The 21,322-nt window shown below is 40.2% G+C and overlaps 1 protein-coding gene across 5 annotated transcripts in view; it reads right to left on the bottom strand.

The window, feature by feature from the left end:
- FRMD4B (FERM domain containing 4B) overlaps positions 1 to 21,322 on the bottom strand; it is a 285,243-nt gene that overhangs the window by 9,778 nt on the left and 254,143 nt on the right. For all 5 annotated transcript variants that reach the window (XM_032458102.1, XM_032458100.1, XM_006192674.3 and 2 more), the window contains 9 exons: positions 12,978 to 13,054; positions 11,413 to 11,551; positions 10,797 to 10,938; positions 9,491 to 9,624; positions 9,275 to 9,394; positions 7,772 to 8,000; positions 5,016 to 5,072; positions 3,523 to 3,670; positions 664 to 783 (listed from right to left, as the gene is read on the bottom strand). In XM_032458102.1, the coding sequence (XP_032313993.1) occupies positions 664 to 783; positions 3,523 to 3,670; positions 5,016 to 5,072; positions 7,772 to 8,000; positions 9,275 to 9,394; positions 9,491 to 9,624; positions 10,797 to 10,938; positions 11,413 to 11,551; positions 12,978 to 13,054 (1,166 nt within the window). The remainder of the gene's footprint in view (positions 1 to 663; positions 784 to 3,522; positions 3,671 to 5,015; positions 5,073 to 7,771; positions 8,001 to 9,274; positions 9,395 to 9,490; positions 9,625 to 10,796; positions 10,939 to 11,412; positions 11,552 to 12,977; positions 13,055 to 21,322) is intronic.

Here is a 21,322-nt window from a genome sequence, read left to right as displayed (position 1 = left end):
CAGGCTCTGTCAACTGGGCAGTCCACATCCATTCTTGAAAATAGGAAGATAAACTGCTGATGTACAACGTGAGTCAAAGCCTGAGAGAAACCCCACATGTCTGTGAAGGGTCCTCTCTTCCAACAGGATAGCAGGACACCCAGACTAGGGCAGAGGCAGCATTCGCAGGGAGCAGAGTCTGGGCTCTGACATGGGAGGTACTGGGACTGAGTCACGGCTCCCTCACTTCCCAGCTGTACGAACGTGGGCAAGATATTTAATCACTCTCCCTTCCTCCTCTGTAAACTGAGGATAAAAACAGTATCAAATATCTCCAATCAGGTTTGTTGTGGGGGCTACATAATACAGTGCATATGAAACTGCACAGCCTTCAGGAAACACTTCAAAGTAGCACTGTTGCCATTAACTTCACCCGCATCACCGAATAACCACCGGTAATAAGCTGGTTGGAAAAATGAAGGCACACAAAAAAATCCAATGTCTACCCAAGGTATATTTTTTGAGTGCATTTTCTTTGCTGACATAAGGGAACTGCTAAGTGAGTAGAAAATGTAGAGTCCTAAAATAAAGTCCCTTAAAACAACAAAGAAAGACAGCGAGGTAAAACAAAAGTTTCAAGCAAAACTCAACAGAGACAAGGCAAGCGGAATGAAGCGCTCTTACTCCAAGTGGCTGCTGCTGTAGGCGTTGCGGGTAAGGACGGGCGTGGTGGGCATGCTCCGTCCCCCCTGGGGCCGCCTCTCCAGGGTTCTGTAAGGACTGCTGTGTGTCGACAGCATCTCCCTGGGGATGGCAAAAAGAAGAGGTCAGGAACATCTCTGGCAAACTGTCATAAGCGGATGAGAAACTTACTGGAAGCTGAAGGAATGGGAGCATAAAGAGAAAACTGGGGAAAACCTTTGTGGTTTATTTTCTTGGTGCATCCCATCCTATATGAGTTTTAGGGGAAGCACAGTGATCTGACTCTGAGTCATAAATATGAAGGAAAAAAATAAAGGACTTTAAAAAAAAAAGTACTGAATGAACAAGACTGAAAACTAGAGCAGGGGCAGCAAACCTTCTTTCCGTCAAGAGTCTAACAGGAAATATTTTTGGCTTTGCAGGTCAGATGATCTCTGTCCAATATCTGTGAGGATGGAGGTGGCTGTGTGCCCATAAAACTTGACCATGGACACTGAAATTCAAATTTCCTATGATTTTTATGTCTCAAAGTATTACTGCTTTTGATTTCCCCTCCAATTATTAAAAAAATACAAAAAACCATTCTTAGCTCATGGGCCATTCAAAAATAGGTCACTGGATGGATGTGGCCAGTGGGCTGTCACTAGCAGGCTCCCTGAACTAGAAGGAAGCATCCTTCAATCACTCTGTCCACTTCCCGGCACAGTGAGAAGACAATTTGAAGTTAATTTTTTATATAAATGACGTTGATTACACTTTACTTATTAAAAAAGCACACCAAGTTCATTGCAAAGAAGTTTGAAAAGGTGGAAAAAGAAAACTTTAATTTATTTATTTATTGCAGAAGGGGTAATTAGGTTTGTTTGTTTGTGTGTGGGGGGGGTGTAAATTAGGTCTATTTACTTGTCTATTTTTAGAGGCGATACGGGGGATTGAACCCAGGACCTCATGCATGCTAAGCAGGGGCTCTACCACTTGAGCTATACCTTCCCCCTCTTATTTATTTATTTATTTATTGAAGAAAAATTTAAATGTCTATAATCTGATACCTCAGATAGAATCAGTCAACACTAAACATTTTCAGATATTTTTAACCGAGCCTGGATACTTACAAGCATTTATAGTTTTAACAACAACAACAAAAATGAGATCTTACAATCTATTCTCTTTCAAAACCCACTTAAATGGAAACTTGATCTAAGGTTTCGTGCTGCTTACTAGTCATCTACAATGCTGTTTTATCGACTATGTAGTATTCCACTGTAAAGACGGGCCATGATTTATTTAAACAATCCACTAGCCGAGCATACACGCTGTCTTCGGTTTGCCGCTAGTATGCACAATGCTGTGATAAGCATTCTGTAGTTAGTTAATTTGATCGGAAAAAATTCCTGTAAGTGAAATTGCCATATCAAAGAGCAAACCCATCTTAAACTATTAGGGAGACAGGCATAATGATGTTTAAGATAATGATTCCCAGTTATAATTCCTTTTGCTGAAATGGCTTTGTTTTCCCCAACATAATGAACACACTTGCCCAGTGCTAACTGAGAGGACTCTCTTCAGTGCTGGAAACGGGAAATACGTGTGCTGCCCAATGTCATAGCCACTAGCCACATGTGTCCATTAGCGCTTGCAGTGTGGCTGGTGTGACTGAGGAACTGAGTTCTAAATTTTATTTACTGGTAATTAAACCGGACAGCATTGCTCTGGGCACATGGATCTCTATTGTTTAAGGCAACAGTTCTTAAAAGCTAATCCAAACTGGGGCTACTCTGAGAGAAAAGTTTTCACTGATGCTTAATGAACTAGAAATGTAACAAAATGTTAGTTTTCTATCCATAAGTGAAAAATTGTTAATCTAAATAATCTTCCTTTATTTTGAGACTAATTTCCATCCTCCCTGAGATGTAATATAACACGCTGGCTAAAATCATATCACAGACTTTGAAGTCAGGCTACCGAGGTTCAAATCCCAATTGCAACATTCACTAGTTGACAAACCCAACAAGTTATTCATACTTTTTGGTCCTCGGTGTACTTATCTGTAAATGGTAATGGGGGTAGTAATACAATCAGGATTGCTGTGACGATTAAATTTGTTAATACATATTGAAACACTTCCAACAGTGTCTGGCACATAGAAAGTGCTCTATAAATGTTCATTTCATCATCTTATAATTATTACAACAATGGCTATATTTTGGATAGGTAAATGTCATTTTTTTCATGAAATCATAGTACTATTTGAACATTCTGATTAGGCAAGGTAAAAAAGTCAGTAATCCTATCTTGGGCCCTATTTTTTTTTTTTAAAAAACAATTATTGATCCATGTAGCCAAATTCTGGGAATCACTGGTCTGTCATCTTTTAAAAAGTTATTACCCTGATAACATTTACTTGAGACAGTTGAGAAGAAGTTGTATTATCTACTTCACAGATTAAAAAATGTGCTGAAGTCGCATTTTCATTTGAAAAGTCAGAAGTCGGTTCTGTCACTTGGTTTGGCAGAGAGGTATTTAAACACTGTTTCCTGAGGCCATGGGATATGAAACTGAACTTGGGACACTATACCCAAATTCAGATGATAATTAGTATTCCTATAATTTAATATAAATCAAATAGACTTTAAAATCAAGGGAAGAGCCAAATACTTTTAAGATCTCTTGACAACACATCAACTTGCTGTCAACACAAATAACTGGGTTAGTTTCTGTGCTTTGGTTTCATAAGATAACCCTTTCTGAAAGAATACATAGGAGAACACAAAACCGGGTCGACTCTTGGAGAAAAGATCTCATAGTGGCAGCGAGGCATTCACCGCACTGACGTCTTCTCACCTGGACTGTCTGGTATCCACAAACTGCTCATTGATGGACGACTTTCTGAAGTGGATTCGCTCAATCCCGAGAGACTTGGGGGGGAGAATTCTTGGAGAGTGAGGTACTGAACTTGATCGCTGCCCAGCAAGACTGAAGGTGTCATTGGCTATAATAAGCAAATGAATGAACGAGTCAGTAAGTAGATAAATAAAAAAGGAAACAAATACCTTGCCAAAACCACCCCGAAAAGAAAGTGGAAGATCTGTCTGGTGAGCAAAATGTTCTTCCAAAACTGATGTTTTTAAAAGTACCTAAGTTTCAAGAAATTTATTTTTATATTTTACACAACAGAAGAAAGAAACTACTAAATATTTTTGTGGGGCCTGTCCCAACTATTACCAATTCAATGGTGCCACTCTGAGCAAATAAATCTCTTGGGTGGAATGGATGATAATACAGCTTTTCTAGACTTACATTACAGAAAAACCCCAGTGTGAAAAATGCCAAGAGGAAGTTGGCCTGCAAAGTTGGCCTGGATCAGTTTTGTTCAAATTCACTTTCAAGGTTCTTAGACCTCCTTGGCTGACCAAAGGCTCGTCCTTTTATTGAAAGGGGTAAAACTGATTTATGGTGAGTCATTGGAGACTTGACATGTCTCCCACTGATATGTGTATTTCCAAAGAGGAATGGCAAACAGGACCAAACCTCAGCTTGAAGGAAGAATTGTGAAATGGTTCAGACTTTCATGAATCATTTAACTTGGCGGCTAGTGGCCTCCTCGAATTCTTTAAATCACATCAAGTAGATAGGCAGCCCCTCTGCTTAAGCGCAAGGAGGATATTACAGGGAAATACCCTATCACTTGATGTGACATCCACTCCATTGTGAAAGGTGTTAAACACACGTCATTACAACAGATGCAGCCAAACTCCACGAAACCGACACAGCGACGTGTAATCCAACTTCTGAAATACGTATGTCTTCTTAAGGAAAATAAACTCCCACTTATCCAGAATAAGCAGACAGTGATAATTAAAGTCTACCCTATTTCCTGGTGGTCCAGCGTAGCCTACACGGCACTGATTTCCTGGTTTTGATATTGGATCCAAATATACAAGATGTTACCTTTGGAGAAAGCTGGGTGAAGGACTCTATATTACTTAAGAAACTCCCTGTGAGTCTATATGTACTTCAAAAATTAAAAAAAAACCAAAAAACAAAAAACAAAAAACTCCTACAGAGCATCACAAATCCTAATTGAGATACTTACTTGTGTGAACGGTATTCTGATTCCCTAAAGTCATGTGAGTTGTGCGGTACTGTTATTTGATGCTAAGCTAACTTGTGTAGAAGTCAATCATAACCCCCCTTTCTCAACACTCCGCATAAACGTAAGTTGGCTGATTCTACTTCTCTTTAGTTCTCTTTAGTTCCTTTTATGTAACTAAAGATAAAATTCTTAATATTTCAGAATATATAATATTTTGCACTGAAAAGGGGGAACTACTCACGATCATCATAGGTGGCAGTGTCGGACAAGGAGCTGCTTTCTGATGGGATGATGTCCTCTGTGAATAAAATAAACAGCCTTTATTGTAGGTACTGACGGGCATATACAGAACAGATAAATAAGATTATCGCACAGCACAGGGAAATACATACCAGATCTTGTGGTAGCTCACGACGAAAAAAAAATGTGACAATGAATATATGCATGTTCATGTATAACTGAAAAATTGTGCTCTACACTGGAATTTGATACAACGTTGTAAAATGACTATAACTCAATTAAAAAGTGTTAAAAAAGAAAAAGAAAGTTCTAAAAAATAAATAAACAAACTGCCTTTAGTGTAATGGTGCATTTGTCCACCCAGAAGTTCAATAAAAGCATCTTCAATGGAGCACATCTTATTTTTATTTAGAGACGTCCAACTAATTACAGTGCATTAAGGATAATTAACTATTGTAAGAATAGACTCATTGACTACTGAGGATACAAACATCTTACATACTGTACAAATATTACAATGGGTTGTTTCTTAAAATGGAACAGACTTTGAGAACCCTCCTTTGAGAATCTGCTATACTGTCAGTATAACTTATTTTCTGAACCCTCCACTGAAGAAAAGGGCTTTTTCTTGATATAGAACGTGGACATTTTGTGGTACACAAGCTTCTCAATTAGATCAGGGTTTCTCAACAGCGGGCGGCACTAAGGCCACTTTGAACTGGATAATTCTTTGAAAGGGGGAGCTGTCCTGCCAGCGACGGTCTCCAGCCTCCACCACTGGGTGTCAGCACCACTCCTACCCTCAGTTTTGATGATCAGAAATGACCGCAAACATTGCTAAATGTTCCCTGGGGTGCAAAACTGCCCCTCGGTGAGAACCACTGACACAGACAGACCAGGATTCAGATCTTGGTTTTGTCCCTTACTGACTGTGAGACCCTGGGCAAATTACTTAATCTCTCCAAGCATCATTTGGCTCAAGTCTGAAACGGGGATAAGAACAGTCCCTAGTGTTTAGTGCTTCAGTCAGCATTAAATGACGTAATGGATGTAAAGCCCTTAGCCCTGCTCCTGGCACAAGACAAATGCTCAATAAATGTTAGCTCTACTTACTACTTTGGTTCCCTACACACAGCATCCTGATGGTTGGAAATGCCCATCATGATCTGATGACTCCTGGTGCCCACCAAATGTTACAAAATGTGTTCAGGCAAAAGCGACATCTCAGACGTGTTGACGCGCTTTGGCAAATCATTCCACACTCAGTGTCAAGGACTGGCTAGGTTACAGGCCAACATGACACCTCAGCATAAGCTTCAAAGTCATGATGAAGTGGATCTCCTGGTCCAATCTCAAATGCTAATCTCTATCAGAGCCAGACGGACTGTCTAGTAATTGGACACACAGTAGAAGGCAAGGTGCCAGTATGGTCAGCTGTCAGGCACACTTAAAAAAAAAAATCTACCCAATATATATGCTCAGTCATTGGCACCACTGCTGTCCAAATGTTAGTCACTGTAAAGGACAGCATTTGCATCTCACACAGTTGGGGAGGAATGGGCCACAACAAATGGCTGTGGATGCTAAGTGCACTGCTAATCACCCAACCCGGTAGGTCCAGAATGTGGCCACCAACAAGGCCAACTGGATTTTGCATTCAGAGTCAGAGCCACCCTAAATTCCCCAGCTGCAGCTGACTAACACTTGTGCGTTGATGTCTGTGCATTCACTTTCCGAAAGCCCTATCTCCGCTCTATAAATCATATGTCCTAAACCCGAGTGTACTTGAAACCTCATTACCACATTTCATCAAATCTACAATGAGTAAGTCCTTTATGTCCCAGTAAGAAAAAGAAGTACCGCCAATCATAACTGCAACAAATCATCTAGTATACGAATTATCCCAATTTCACAGATGTTTAAATGTGAAAAAAAAATTGTCTTGGAATCAAAGAAATATCATATTTCATCCAATGATTGGGCTGAAAACTGTGACATAAACATGGAAGGCCAACTGGACTTGAAATCTACTTAAATGAGATTTTTCAGCTGATGTTTTTTCCTGAATATTGAAGTTGTAGACACAGAATGTTTACAATTTTGAAAATATGGACGAGAATTAGGAAGAAAATCAAGTTACGTGAAATTTTACAGCTGTTAATATTTCGAACTCTTTCCCAACCGATCTCAGCGTGTACATGTTTATGCAATGTCAGGATCAGGTTGTGGTTCCATCTGATATTCTACCTTCCCTCATTTCCTAATATAACATGAACATATGCCCATATCTTTAAGTCGCCTCCATAATGACAGTCATTGTAAGAGCTTGTTTCTATCCACACGTGTTGGACAGGTCCTTTAAAAAAAAAAAAATGTATGGTCTGCTGGATTAAAAACCTTTGAGAAACTACTGAGTAGGGCCCAGTTCTCTTAATACCCTATGTTTTCAAGCGTATTTCTTGCAATGACATCAGACCAGTTAAAGGTGAATCCATATTGTTCGGAACCAATATTGCTGTGAAAGCTCCTGAAAATTAAAGCAATGCAATAATAAAGCATTTTAAAACTGAGAATGTCACTGAAAACCAAGTTTACCTACTCGTAAGACTGAAATTCCAAACCATTTTTATCCTAAGAAAGTTAGACATAGTCCCAGTCTTTCTTTTCTCTCTCACCAAATGAACTGGTTTGGAAATGGGACATTCCATTCAGAGTAGTGACTTCCATGTCTCAGAAAAAACCTTACTCATTACTAACCTGGTAAAGTAACGGCTGCTTTCTGGCTGGGTTTCTTTCCACATCTAATTCGGTATTCATTGATTGCATTTTCAATCTCCTGAAGCTTTTTCACCGCATCCGTGTAATCTTGCTTTCGTTTTTTCTTCACGGTTTTACAAAGGTCTGGCTCATTGGCAAGTTTCTTTGCAGCTTCAACCAGCTTTTGCTGGATTAGGAAATTGCTCTCCAGTTCTTGCAAAGCAGGATCCTGCATTTACAGGATAATACGGTTTTACTTTTATGGACACATATGGTCACTCTCATAGGCTCCAGATAATAAAAGTTCTCTTTCTCGTGCATTCTCAAATCAGATGCCCTTTGAGAATAAAATCTTCCTAAGTTTTACTGCTTAGGTATTCTCATCCCATTCCTAGAAGACAAGACCTCCCTCTTTCAATTTACTTTAACTTCTTATTAGTCCAAATCTCTTTCCTTTTCTTTTTTTTCAGGGGGGAGGTAATTAGGTTGATTTATTTATTTGGTTTTTCAGTGGAGGTACTGGGGATTGAACCCAGGATCTCGTACCTGCTAAGCACGTGCTCTACCACTTGAGCTATACTCTCCCCCATCTTTCCTTTTCAAAGAAAGGAACTGCCTTCCATTCATTCAGTTGGTTGGATGAAGAGCATATTTTTCAAGAAGGTGAATCTTAACCCAAGATTCATAGCCACAGAATGTTATATTGACATGCATAGCTTTAGAAACAAATAAATTTAGGTTTGATTCCTCTTTCTGAGTGGTTCCTGCTTGCATGACCCTGGACATATTGCTTAATTTTTGTTTGTAAAATGGAGATTAGAGACAATATATGTGCATTGTTTAGCTCAGAGCTGCATATAAAGTGAATGCTCAATAAACAGCAATGCTCACTTTATTATTAATGGAAACCCAGCTATCATTTTCTAAAGCCAAGATGGCTAAATTTCTGCAAGAAACATGAGTAGGGTTATCGTGTCTGATGACATGCAAATGAGAAAGTTCCCTCTATAGTGGCTAACAAAGCTTTTAACTTTATTATACCTCAGTGCTGTACATGTGTTATCTCACTGAATACTCCTTGTATCCCTCAGAGGGAAGAACAATCATTACCCCCATTTTACAGATGAGGAAACTGAGACCCGAGAAATGAGACGGCACAGAGGGACTATTTGGCTATCTGCCAAAGACTACTTGGTTTTAAGCGGGAGACTCTGATGCTGGAATTCTTAATTCTTATAACAATAATGTTTCCCAATTGATAAACCTCTAGGGTTCGTTTAATGCTCTCTATATTTGGAGGAGTAAAGTCATAAGAAATAACTCAAAATTAACTGGACTGTGCATGAAAGAAAGAATTCAACTTGGTCTCCATTATCACTTCCGACGAGTGAGATAAAAAATGTACAGCAGTGACTCCATAACCAAAGGAACAAGGCCACCACACTTGGCTGACAGCTGTTCAGTCTCACTACTGACAGAAATGCTCAGAGCTGGTGCTCATACCTCTTCACTTGGCAGCAAGTTGTCGTCTAATTTGAACGCGGTACCTACACGCCTTCTGACCTGAGGGGGTTTCTCACCTACGTTCAGCGGATACTCCTTTGGCATTTTGCCTGTGAGCTCCTGTAAAACAGGACGGCATAGAGAGGGGGCTAAGTGACACTGGCCGCACTTGTCAGACACAATTTGAAGGGCTGCCCCCAAGCAGAAGACACTCACAGCCTCTCGCAAACAGATCTTTTTCAACTCTTCAACTTTTTTCAGGAGTTTTTCTTGCAACAGCTTCTCCTTCTTCTTGAGTTCGAGGATTTTCTCCCGTTTTTGCTCCTCACTGACTTCGGAGTCTTGAGAACCTGGGGGGATTGGGAGGGAGGGCAGGGAAGGTTTATACAAGGCATGTTTCCTTCCTTTTCAGAGGACAAAGGATTTTTAAGCCAAACCTGCTATTTAATAATAGTTCATTGCTTTTTCTCCTTGTTTCTGAACATAATAAAAGGAAACTAGAGAACATTTTCTCATGCTTCTGGGCATCAAACAGAGCCTGGTAATAATATATGCCTTTTGCATTTTGGCTCAGTCATTTTAGAAGCAGTGACAAAATGCTTAATGTTTCAGACACACCCAAGGGAAAAAAAAATCTTTTTTCTGAGCAGGAGAGAAGGTAAGATATTCTTTGAGATAGTTGTTTAGAATGTTCTTTAAGAAAGCAAGCAAGCAAGCAAAGCGAAGGAATGTTCTGGGCTTCAGATTCACAAGCTGACAATAGCGTTTAGGTCAGAAATTATTTTTAGTGGTGTTACATATACTCAGTGATAAGAGATTGCAGAATTTCTACAGAGGAAGGACTGAGGGGCAATAATCACCTTGGGGGTGAAGTGGAGTCTGAAGGTTGTAGTCATGGTTGAATTTATATTAAATGGAGAATTAGACAACCCTCTGTATCAAAAATTACATTTTGGGGAAAGAAAGTTACGGAACTCATGGGGAGAAAATATCCTTTCAAGCTAGCCTGAGGCACTCACTTTCTTAGCATCTAGTGTTACTTATATAACCTGAGTTCTTTTTTTTAATTTTCAAATGGATTTTTCCTTTTTTTTAAATTGAAGTATAGTTTCTGTACAATATTACATATATTACATGTGTACAATAGAATGATTCATAATTTTTAAGGGTTATACTCCATTTTTAGTTATTATTATGAGATGTTGGCTGTATTCCCCGTGTTGTACAATATATCCCTGTAGCTTATTTTGTATCTAATACTTTGTACCTCCTAGTCCTCTACCCCTATATTACCCCTCCTCCACACAACCTGGTTTTATAATTTAACTTTCTTCATACTCTTTTAAAACTTAGTTTCAAAATTTTATTCAAAACTGCTACATACTGTAGGTTTTTTGTATGCTTATTCATTCCCAAAATAATGGGTTAAAAGATACACTGAGAAGTGGTTGACAACCAAAAAAAAAAAAATTGTGAAATAAGATAAAGATCACTGGCACATTCTCTAATCCAAAAATATTACCTGAAGAGATTAAGCTGCCATTGCTTGCCATGATGAACTGATTTTTTGCCTCGAGTGTCACCATTTTGGAGACCCTTGGTGTTCCAGTCTCAGTCAAATCCAAAGCAATATCATCTAAACTCCTGGCTGAAGGAATTTTTGCCTAAGGGGTATAAAACATTGAAATGGATTTTACTCAAGCCTATTTCAAATTAATAAAAAAGATTCCATTATTATAGAATGAAAATATGAAGACAGAGGACAATTTAGAATTTTTATATACTGAAATGATATCCTTCAGGAAAAAAAAGACTTCAGCTTTGCAGCTAAAAGGTTTTAATAACTACGCATGATCCTCTCTCAGGGTAGAGTTCCATCACGAACTTTAAAATGTCACTGGTGTTCACTCACATGCTTGCCAAAAAGCTGGCGAATCTTACAACTTTTAAATCAGCTTATATGTTGCCCATCTTTGAAAAGTAAGAAAAATTAAGAGTTGGTAGTAAAGTTTAAGAAAACAAAACTCAAAGAACAAAAACCCATGTGCTTGGATCTTTTCTGGGAAAGCTTATCCTCTGCACAGAAAGCAAACAAGGGACAGGACTTTGTCCCCATAGAAACGCTTCTAGTCACTTACTTTGCTTTGCTTCCGGTCCAAGTAAAACTGATGCTGACTGATTGCCATTACCCAGATGGACTTGATGAGGGAAGAGTTCGCATACCACGTCTGCACAAAGAGGCCACTTTGCCCAAAAGTTCTTCTTGATACTGAAATCCTGAAAGATGAAGGAAAACCCTCAAATTATCTGTCTCTAGCCCAGTGCAACATAAAATGTATCTACTGGGTAACACTGTAACAAAGAATCTTCTTAATGGCTTTTCCTCTGCCATGTTCTTTTGCTGTCAGGGGCCAAGCTCCTGATTTTCTCCTTTTATGAGAAAACCAATCACCTGGGTAATCTCTTTCTGTAAAAGTATCGTATTAAAAAAAAACACATATACAAACACTCAAAAGCAGGTAAGAATTAGCCAAATTAGAAACATTTGATTAAAAACCACAGGATGTGTGACCATCTCTAGAGGTCAGGAATAAATGTGATAATATTTTATTTAGTTATTTTTTTTTTGAGGGGGCAGGTAATTAGGTTTGTTTATTTACTTATTCTTAGAGGAGGTCCTGGGGATTGAACCTGGGACCTCACGCATGCTAGGCATTTACTCTACCACTTGAGCTATACCCTTCCCCTGTAGCATTTTAAAGACAAAATAACCAGGACCTGTAGGATCAGTACCTCCCTCGGCTAAAAGAGCATCTCAGGTCTAGGCAGACTTGTGCAGCTCTGGCATTGTCAGAGGATGAACATAAGAATATTGTCTAAAAATATGCAAGTCCAAAACTGGTCCAGAGCACTGCTTATGTACCAGAGGAAAAGGAGAGAGGGTCAGGGGAGGAGACAGCAAAGGAGAGAAAGATGGGGAGAAGGCAGAGACTGGGTCAGGGTAGGGTTGGGGATGGATGGCTAGGGGGAGAAGGGCACCAGTGCTCTTTGTAGGAATGTGCCTTATCTCTTCGGGTCATCTTTTTGTCACAGCTGTTTCCTCCAGCCCCCTGACCTCCAAATATCCATAAACTTAATCTGAGAAGCCACCACTGAGGGCTGATAAGGAATTCCTCTGAGGAACTTGGAGAGCCCGCCATCCTGACTTCAACTCATGTTGGTAATTTTGCAACTATTTTTTTTTAAATGGCCCAAAATACCAAACTTAAAAATGAGCAAAGGATCTGAATAGACATTTCTCTAAAGAAGGCATCCAAGCGGCTAATGAATTCATGAAGATGCTTGTATGCAAATCCAAACCAGAATGAGCTATCACTGCACACCACTGGGAAAGATATTCACACACACACACACACACACACACACACACACACACACACACCTAAAAATAAGCAGTGTAGGGAGGATGGGGAGGAAATAGAACCATGCACTTTGCTGGTGGGAACATAAAATGGTGTAGCTGCTTTGGAAAACAGCCTGGCAGTTCCTCAAAAGTTAAAGAAAGAGTTGTCACTGACCCAAGCGATTTTACTCTTAGGTGTACAACACCCTCCAAAAATGAAAACACATGCACATGAAAGTTTAGACCAGGCATACTCATATAGTCACTGGACCCATACAGAGAAAAGGCTGTGATCCTCACCTCCGCGGATCGTGAACTTCAACAGCAAACTTTTTCTCACGGAAATACAAGTTCTCCAGCTGTTTCCATTGGAACAACTAAGAAATGAAGAAAAACAGAAAAGCCATACAGCTTTAGTTAATGTTGGTTTTACTAAATCTAGAAATCAGCTTAATAATACAAAAAAATCAAGAATTAAGACTAAGAACTCAGATCTAAGAATAAGCACTAAGATTAAGCACGAATACATAACGCGGTCCTTGCACAAATCAGCCACAACCTGAAACCATTTTATTCTTTCTTCTGACAGTAATCTTCACCTCATCAGTCCTCCTTGAACAATAAAACCAGACAACTGTGGGGAACATGCACACTATTTTTCCTCTGACTCAACTAAATAAAAGAGTGAGTAAGGAACTCACAGATTCCAGTAAGCACATGCCTTCTGATCAAAGATACTGACTTCCTATTTAAATGGAAAGACAGTCAAAAGGGATGTTTCAATAAGACCACAGGTTAAATTTCAAAAGAATGCAAAGTGAAAGTAAAACAGGACGGTGGCTCAGGGGTGAGTCTCCAGGATTCCAGTTTCCCCACCTACAAGAGTTCCCCTAAATCTGACAGAAACCGAGCGCCAGGAATTGGAGGCAGGGTGGGGTGGGAGTGAACTCTGGAGCTGCACTCTTGGTTTCTGAGCTAGAGCCTGTCGTTTCAGTAAAGAGAACCCATCTCTATACCCTCACTGTTGACATTCTAAGGCTGCATTTGGCGTTATTTGCCATTTGGTGGGGAGAAAGAGAATTTACTAGCACTGGGCATCTGAAAATGAAATAACTTGTAAAAAGTAGCTCGTTCGCAGAACTGAATGCACCCTGCTCCATTTCCTGGGTTCACCCCCAACCCCAGACATTAGCCTCAGTCCTGGCTTCTCCTTTCATCTTTTGACTTCACAGTTGGAACTTTTTTTCTCCATCCCAGCCTTGATTAGAGAAATACTAGCACAGAGATTTAATTCCATTATTTGACTTTGGCCAGATTTTAAAATTCTGTTCAAAAACTCTTCAAAGAGCATTAAAATCATGTAAATCGTAACATCTCTCTGCAGCGCACAATCAGCAAAACCATTTCCTGAGGTACGGGAACCAAGACTTTTCACCAACATGTAAACCTCACGTAAAGCAACAGCATGTGCTGAAGGCTCCCAGCATATGCAGCGAGGAGACAAAAGTGTTCACACTGGCCCCCCCCAAGCCCAGACAGAGTGAAATAAGCCAGCAGCCACTAAGAACACAGCCCCTCATGGTCTGGACATGTAGTGTCTGTAACTACAATGCTTGCCCAGGTAGAAAGAGGAATTAGTGAGAGCTTAAAGCTACATACCGATTTCCTAAAATGTCCGGAGATTTGAGGCTGTCATTTCGTTTAACCCCCAAGTCCCCAAAATGGGACAGAAACGGGAAGGAAAACTCCGAGGTCTCTTCTCCATTCTCCCTCCCCCCTCCCAGGACGGCAGCTCCGGTGAGTTCTGAACGGAGTTTCCTAAGACACTTACGTGTAACTCAGTTTCACAAACTGAGCCTCCCACGGCTGACACGCTACTGACATCAGCAACTCTACCGAGTGACACCTCCCCAGACCCACTCCTTCCTCCATCCCGGGGAGGAGGGCCAAGCTCTCTCGAGCAGATTTTCCCCCATAAAGGGACACATTTTGCAAATGAGGCACAGTGTGGATTCAGGTGGTATTCCCTGGGAAGTAAGCTGCTTTGAGTTCAGGCACAAATTTCACTAGAGGCTGGGTGAGGGAGGCACTTCTCCCTGGGTTTACTCACCCTGGACGTGAACAGGTTCCACAGGAAGAGCCACAATGCAGCTCAGCTGTGTTTTCCTTTGAGTCCATTCCCACACACATAAAAACCGGGGCGGACTTGAAACCTGATCTCTGAAAGCAGCCACCTCCCCCCCTTACCAATTACAAACGTGAAATTCTAGCTAGCGCTTTTGCCTCCATTCAGCATGTCCCTGCACTGAGAGCAGACGGGCTCCCTGCAAGCAAAAACCCTACTTAAAAGGTGAAGGGTTTCGGCTTCTTTAAAGAACTTGAAATAATTAGATGGCAACTGGGTTTGCAAACGAAGTTATGGGAACGAGACTGAGTTTTTAAGTCTGCGAGGCAAAGCTGTTTCCCCACCTGAAATCTTACAAAGTTTTTGCAAAATGTGATTTCACGTATGTGCTGGGAATAGTATAAAAGTGAATCGGGTGGCCTAAACTTAATTCATGACAGCTGCGGTGGCTTGTACGTGGGGTAAGTGGTACAGTAAGGTTTGATTTCTTTTATTAGGGAAAATGAGATGAAGTAAATATGACAAAATATTAGTCATCGCCAATCTAAGTGGTTATGGAGGCGTTGCCAGATTCTTGCTTTGCCTATATATTCTTTTCATTTCTAAAAATTAAAATAGACGTTTATATAAAATGAACAAAGGTTGGTCTATTTCATGCAGGAGTGAGAGCTCCACTTCCTAACCATTTGGGAGGCATCTATTTTAGCCATTTATTACCACTATGATTCTTATCAAAGTTCAAGGTTGCTAGGAAAACACTTTTAATTGTAGGGCCACTTGATCTAGCTGGCAGCTGGAAATAAGATGGTTTTTCTTTTAAAATTTCTGAAATCATTCTTCTAGTGTGCTTTTAAATGAGCTTGGAGTTCTTGATCTCAGAGAGCCAGGATGAGACAGTGACCATGCCGTGGAGCTGGGATCAAATGGATTCCTTTACTCATGCAACACGCCTAGGACAGCGCCTGGCACACAGCAGACAAGTGACCGGTCTTCATTCCTGTCCTTTTTGCCAGTGTTTCCCTTAAAGGGTAAGGAAAGGCTGGCCTCTCCTCTGGTCAAAATCACTCGAGATTTCAAACCCATGGAAGGATAAGAGGAAACTGTCAAAGAAATATCCATCAGGCTGACCCGACTTGTTGGGGGCCTCTGCATTAGAGAAATGGCCTGACATATATAAGGGGTACTCTAAATCACCTGGAAGATAAAGAAGGGTAGTAGGAAAAAGATCAAAGTTCAAAGGAAGGTAGAAGGAAGCAAAGTATGTTTCACATTTTCCATTGTTTGGAGAACACTGGTGCCCAGATAGAGTAGGCCTATTGTAGGATAGGATGTCTTACAGGACAGAACGAGACTATTATATACATTATATTCTATGTATCTGCATGTATAAACAACATTTGTAATTTTCAAATTAAAATGGAAAAAAGATTTTTTTTCACCCAAGCCAAAATTCCCACCCTTGGAGATCTGGAGACGGAAAAAAAGAAAAAAAGAGGAGTTTCATTTTCCTTGCAACACAGAGGGAAGAGTATGAAGCCGGACTGTTTTCTAAAGTGATGGATTATGAAACAGGCATAATAACAATCATGAATTACTATTTACTGTTGTTTATATGGCACTTACTAGTAGCAATGGGTTTGAAATTATGTTGTGTTTAGAATTCATGGTGCTAGTGATGGAAAGAAATATTTGCATGGTGACAGTAAAATTATAAATTAGGTCTTCCAGACTTCTTTCTACTCTATACACCCATCTGGAACGATTAGTTGCACCCTTTAGCATCAAAAGAAAGAAGCAGATAGCAACAGATGAAATCATAGCTGGGATTAACTTTGAGATTGCAAAATAAATAAATACAGAGATAAAACAGAAGAAGTCAAAGAGGAGCCACGTGAACAGTGATAGTAACAAAGAGATAATCAAAAAAAAAAAAAATACTACAACAGGAGGAGAATGTATCCTTAGGTTACAAATCACTCTGCCTTAAAAAAAGGAAGTGTCAAAAATTTAAAAACTGACACCGAAAACCAAAGCTGAATCCAACCCTGTCTTAAAAGCAAACTTCTGCAAAATATCACAGCCAGAAACAATTCCCTTTATCCTCAGATGTAAAGGGAGTTGATGGTTTTAGAATAATTTGCCACACACTATTATGTTTTATTTAATGAGATGCATGGGTTGAATATTTAAGCCATTTTGTTGAAAACTATAATTAATATTTAGTTAGAACCTACCCACTATTATAGACTTAAAGGAAACTGGGTATCACATACGTAAATAGCTCTTGGAGTCCTTTATTCATCCCTCTTCAGTTACAACAAATATTTCTTATCTGCCTTCTATGTGCAAGGTCCTGTTCTTGTTGGCAAATAAATGGACAGGTCCCCTCCCTCGTGGGGCTTATCGGAACCAACCGGACTACATCAGACTGCTTTGGTTTACATTCTGATTTCACCACATGCATTTTATCAGCAAGTTGTTTAACCTTCCTGAGTCTCGGTGTCCTCCTCTGAAAAATGGGACCCACACCACCTGCCTCAGAGGGTTGCTGGAAGGGTTTAGTGAGATATGTTTACAAAGCACTTAGCCCAGTGCTGGCCTCGGAATCAACATTCGGTAAGTGATAAACCTAGTTGCATTTGTTAGGAAGGACGCTGGCCCATTCCTTGTTTTATTATCTCTTCTGAAGATGGAGGAGAGCCACCTAATAGAAACAGAACTAGAAAGAGCTGTCTGGCTCCCACATCTGTCTCTGCACTGACGACAAACAGCCAAGCTATTCTGTTGACACATCCGTGTCCCTCAGGTTTCTAATTTTATGAGCTTCAGCCCCTGTAGAAACTGCTGTATTTCTGTTGATTTTTTATCAGTGGTTTCCTGATACATCCTCCAGGTAGGAAATCTGTTCACTGTTCCTGTATCAAGAGGTCACAGAGGAGGGACAGGTCAAGGGCACACTTACAGGGAAACGCATGGCAGCAAGCTAGCAAGCTCCTGCCACCCCACCCCTCGTCTGGAGTATCCAGATAAGGAGGAATGTGCCCCAGCACGTACACACTTACAAAAATGCTAAGAAGTGTGCACTGACGACTGCAGCGGGCGGTGGGGTGGAGGGAGGGGGTGATGCTTTGGGGTAATGAAAAGACGAGGAAAAGTCTTGGACAGAGAGGATCCAACTGTCTCTCTGAATCTTAATGATTGAAAGTAGATGGCAACCAAAGGTTTAACACTGGGCAAGGACAGGAAAGAAATCATCAGAAGCTTGGGGTTTGTTTTTTTTTTTTTTTTAAATGGCACTTATAATATAGGTTAATCATTAAACTGCAAATTCACCTGGAAATGACTTAAATTTGGGATAGTCACGGCTGTAGCGTATGACTGTACATCAAATAATGACTCACAGAGGGTGATCCCCTGCTGTGACTTGAAGCAAACCAAAATCACTGTATTTACTGACTTATTCTTTCTTTCATTAAAAAAAAGTTAACACTTGAGGAATATACTGTTAGTACCTACGACCCAGCTAGCAGATCTGTTCTGCCTCCTGGAGTCCCAGAAAAATTAGAATTTTGCAGGATTATGAGCTTTGAGAAAGCCAAATTGACCTCCCCTCAATCCAGTCAGCCATCCTTCGACCCATCAAAAATATTTATGTGACTGAGAATGAGTCTTTCTGACAACGTTATGGGGAGGTTCTCCTTTTAGTCTTACTTCATAGAAGGCTGAATATCAGATATGCTCAGGACAGAACTGTCTGACCCAAAACACTGATAGCGCAGAGAATAAGAAAATCTGATTCAGAGGATAATTTTTGATGATATAACTATGCTTTGGTAGGTGAGGTGTGTTGATTAAGAAGATCAAAATTTTGCTATAAAATAATGAATTTGGGAGTTCTGTTTTTCTCAGCTAGGTAATGTCTTTAGGAAGAAATGGTTCTTCAAATTGTTTTTTAAATGCAAATGTTACCTCCCAGAGGGACTCAGCATAACTGATCGGACTACAAGAGGCCATGCTCACAGTGTCCAGTGTGCTGAGCTAAAATTTCATAACGTACCCAAATGGTACACACTCGGATAGCGAGAATGACTTTTTTGGATGCAATGTCACAAACTTCCACATATATAACATCAGGTCTTAAACATTCTGAGTATTTTGGGAAATGTTTAGACAAAGATGTTCTGGGTATCAGAAAATTAATAATATAAACTCTGATGGGGGGAGGGTATAGTTCAAGTGGTAGAGCATATGCTTAGCATGCATGAGGTCCTGGGTTCAATCCCCAGTACCTCCTCTAAAAATATATAACAACAATAATAGTAAATAAACCTAATTACTCCCACACCCTGGAAAAAAAAAACCTGATCATTGAAGAGGATGTCATCTTCTATAAATTTCCTCTGTGGCCAAATCGCTAACCTCTCAGGGCTGATCTAATGACTTCCTGTTATCACTTGCATCAGAGTGCTCACCGCACTGTTTCTGGTACAATCAGGGCTGACCCGTCACTCAGGGAGACCTGCCTGGCTCTTCTGGGTGTTGACAGCTGGTGTCCCTTCTCACAGGTTCGTATCCAATGTGCTTATTAAACATTTTCCATAAAATCTCTGATTTTGAATATAATTCTGCTTTTCCAGATAAACTGTCAGGTCCTTGATGACAAGGACTTGGATTTTTTTTTTCCTTAAATGAGATAAAGAATATAAAATACTAGCTCAGAGCCCTTGCAAACAGAATAGTCTCAATAAAAAAAATTTTTTTTTGAAAATATAAAATTGGGTACGTTGTCCTTTGTTAGAAACTTATTTCTGAAGGATGAATAAATTAAAACCAAACCCATCTTGAGTTACCAGTATACACTGAAGATAATTTTACTATTTATGCCCCTTCATGGAAAAATTCTTCATATAGCTTTATGAACTAACTAGTTTTCTCTGCATTTGGACTAGTCAGTCCTATTCAAGATCTATCTTTCACTTTTCTATACGTGCGAACAATTCCACCACTTGGTAAATACCTAGAAACACAAAGTAAGAGATTAAATAATGAAATCTAATGGTTCTGCCTGTCCACCAGTCACTTCCTCTTCTTCAAACACCATCTTCAGTTTCTACAGGGAACGTGTTTACTCTTTAAGCTCTGGTCACAGTGACTTCTTGCTTTTTACAACGTGCCCACCTCTCTGCCATCAGCACATGCTGTTCTCTGACTAGAACATGCCAACCCTTGCTTCATAAGCCTGGCTTCTTCTCACCCTTCAGGTCTCAGCTTAAATGTCACCTTTCTCAGAGAAGCCTTCCCTGAACACACTAACATGTCCCCACCCACCCCATTACTGTCCCTCCACCTCACTGGTGTCCATCAGAGACTATTCAAAACTTATAATTATGTCTTTATTCTTTGCTTACTTGTTTGCTTCTCATTACCCATCCCCCTAAACGACTTCAAAGCAAACACACACAGGGTGATAGAAACTATTTATCACCCCCAGGATCTATTTTTCCCTCTTCATTTTAGTAACAAAACACCTTGAATTATGGCTTTGTCCATGACCACCCGCCTGGAGACTACACTTCCCAGCCTCCTTTGTAATTAGACTTGATGACTTTATGAATAATAAGGCTACTTGCTTTGGCTTCTTTCCATCTGCCTACCAGTTGTGAAATGGAGACTCACCAGTGCCCAGCAAATTCTCTGAGGGCTCCTTGACTTAGAACTGCTTAGAATTCTAATTGTGATTAACTAGAGGAGGAAAAGGCAAATGCCTATGCTGTCCAGTAAACTTCCTATAAATTAGAGTATGGTGTGCAGGGAAAAATATGCACTCAGTGAAAGAATGCACTAACCCACTGTGCCCACATAATGATCTGTGAGGTAGACAGGACAGACAGAATTCTTTGAACTTGACAGTTGAGGAAATAAAGGCCCAGAAAGGTTGACTGATAGCTCCAGGTCAGCCAACCGGTAAGCGGGTGCGCAGGACTGGTTCTTATTTCAAATCCACACTACAGGGTTGGAGTTCTCCTCCCACTGACTCTGTGGAAGGTTTTAACGATGAAATTGATTATTGGTGTGGCCGGAGCTTAATTATACACTTTACAAACAGGATGGACTGGTCTCCGGGTGACATTCTGTAATTCCTTTTTTCCCCTGCACACCATACTTTATTGTGTATTGATGTGGAAAGTGCACACATTCTCTTCCTTCTCCTACAGTTAACCTCACCTAGAAGTTAAGCAGCATTAGAAGCGGCATGCTAATCAAGGTCCGCAGGGATGGGGGCAGTGGTGGCAAAAGCAGGGAGGGTTTAGAGATGGTCAGGATGGCCGTGCTCAGAAAAATAAGCAAGTCACTGAGTTAAATGAAACGAACCCTGCGCTTTGATGACAAGCAAACACGAAGAATTTTGTGCTGGTTTCTTAATTTGTCTGGCTCTAGGCATTTGAGGATTCCAATAATTTTAAAAAATCAGTGAACTGACAGCTAAAAACCTTTTTCCCCACCCCGAAGTGCCCCTGGG

Source organism: Camelus ferus, chromosome 17 (genome assembly GCF_009834535.1).
Source record: "Camelus ferus isolate YT-003-E chromosome 17, BCGSAC_Cfer_1.0, whole genome shotgun sequence".
Taxonomy (NCBI): domain Eukaryota; kingdom Metazoa; phylum Chordata; class Mammalia; order Artiodactyla; family Camelidae; genus Camelus; species Camelus ferus.
Note: the sequence above shows the minus strand (reverse complement) of the source record. Positions and strands in the feature narration are given on the sequence as shown.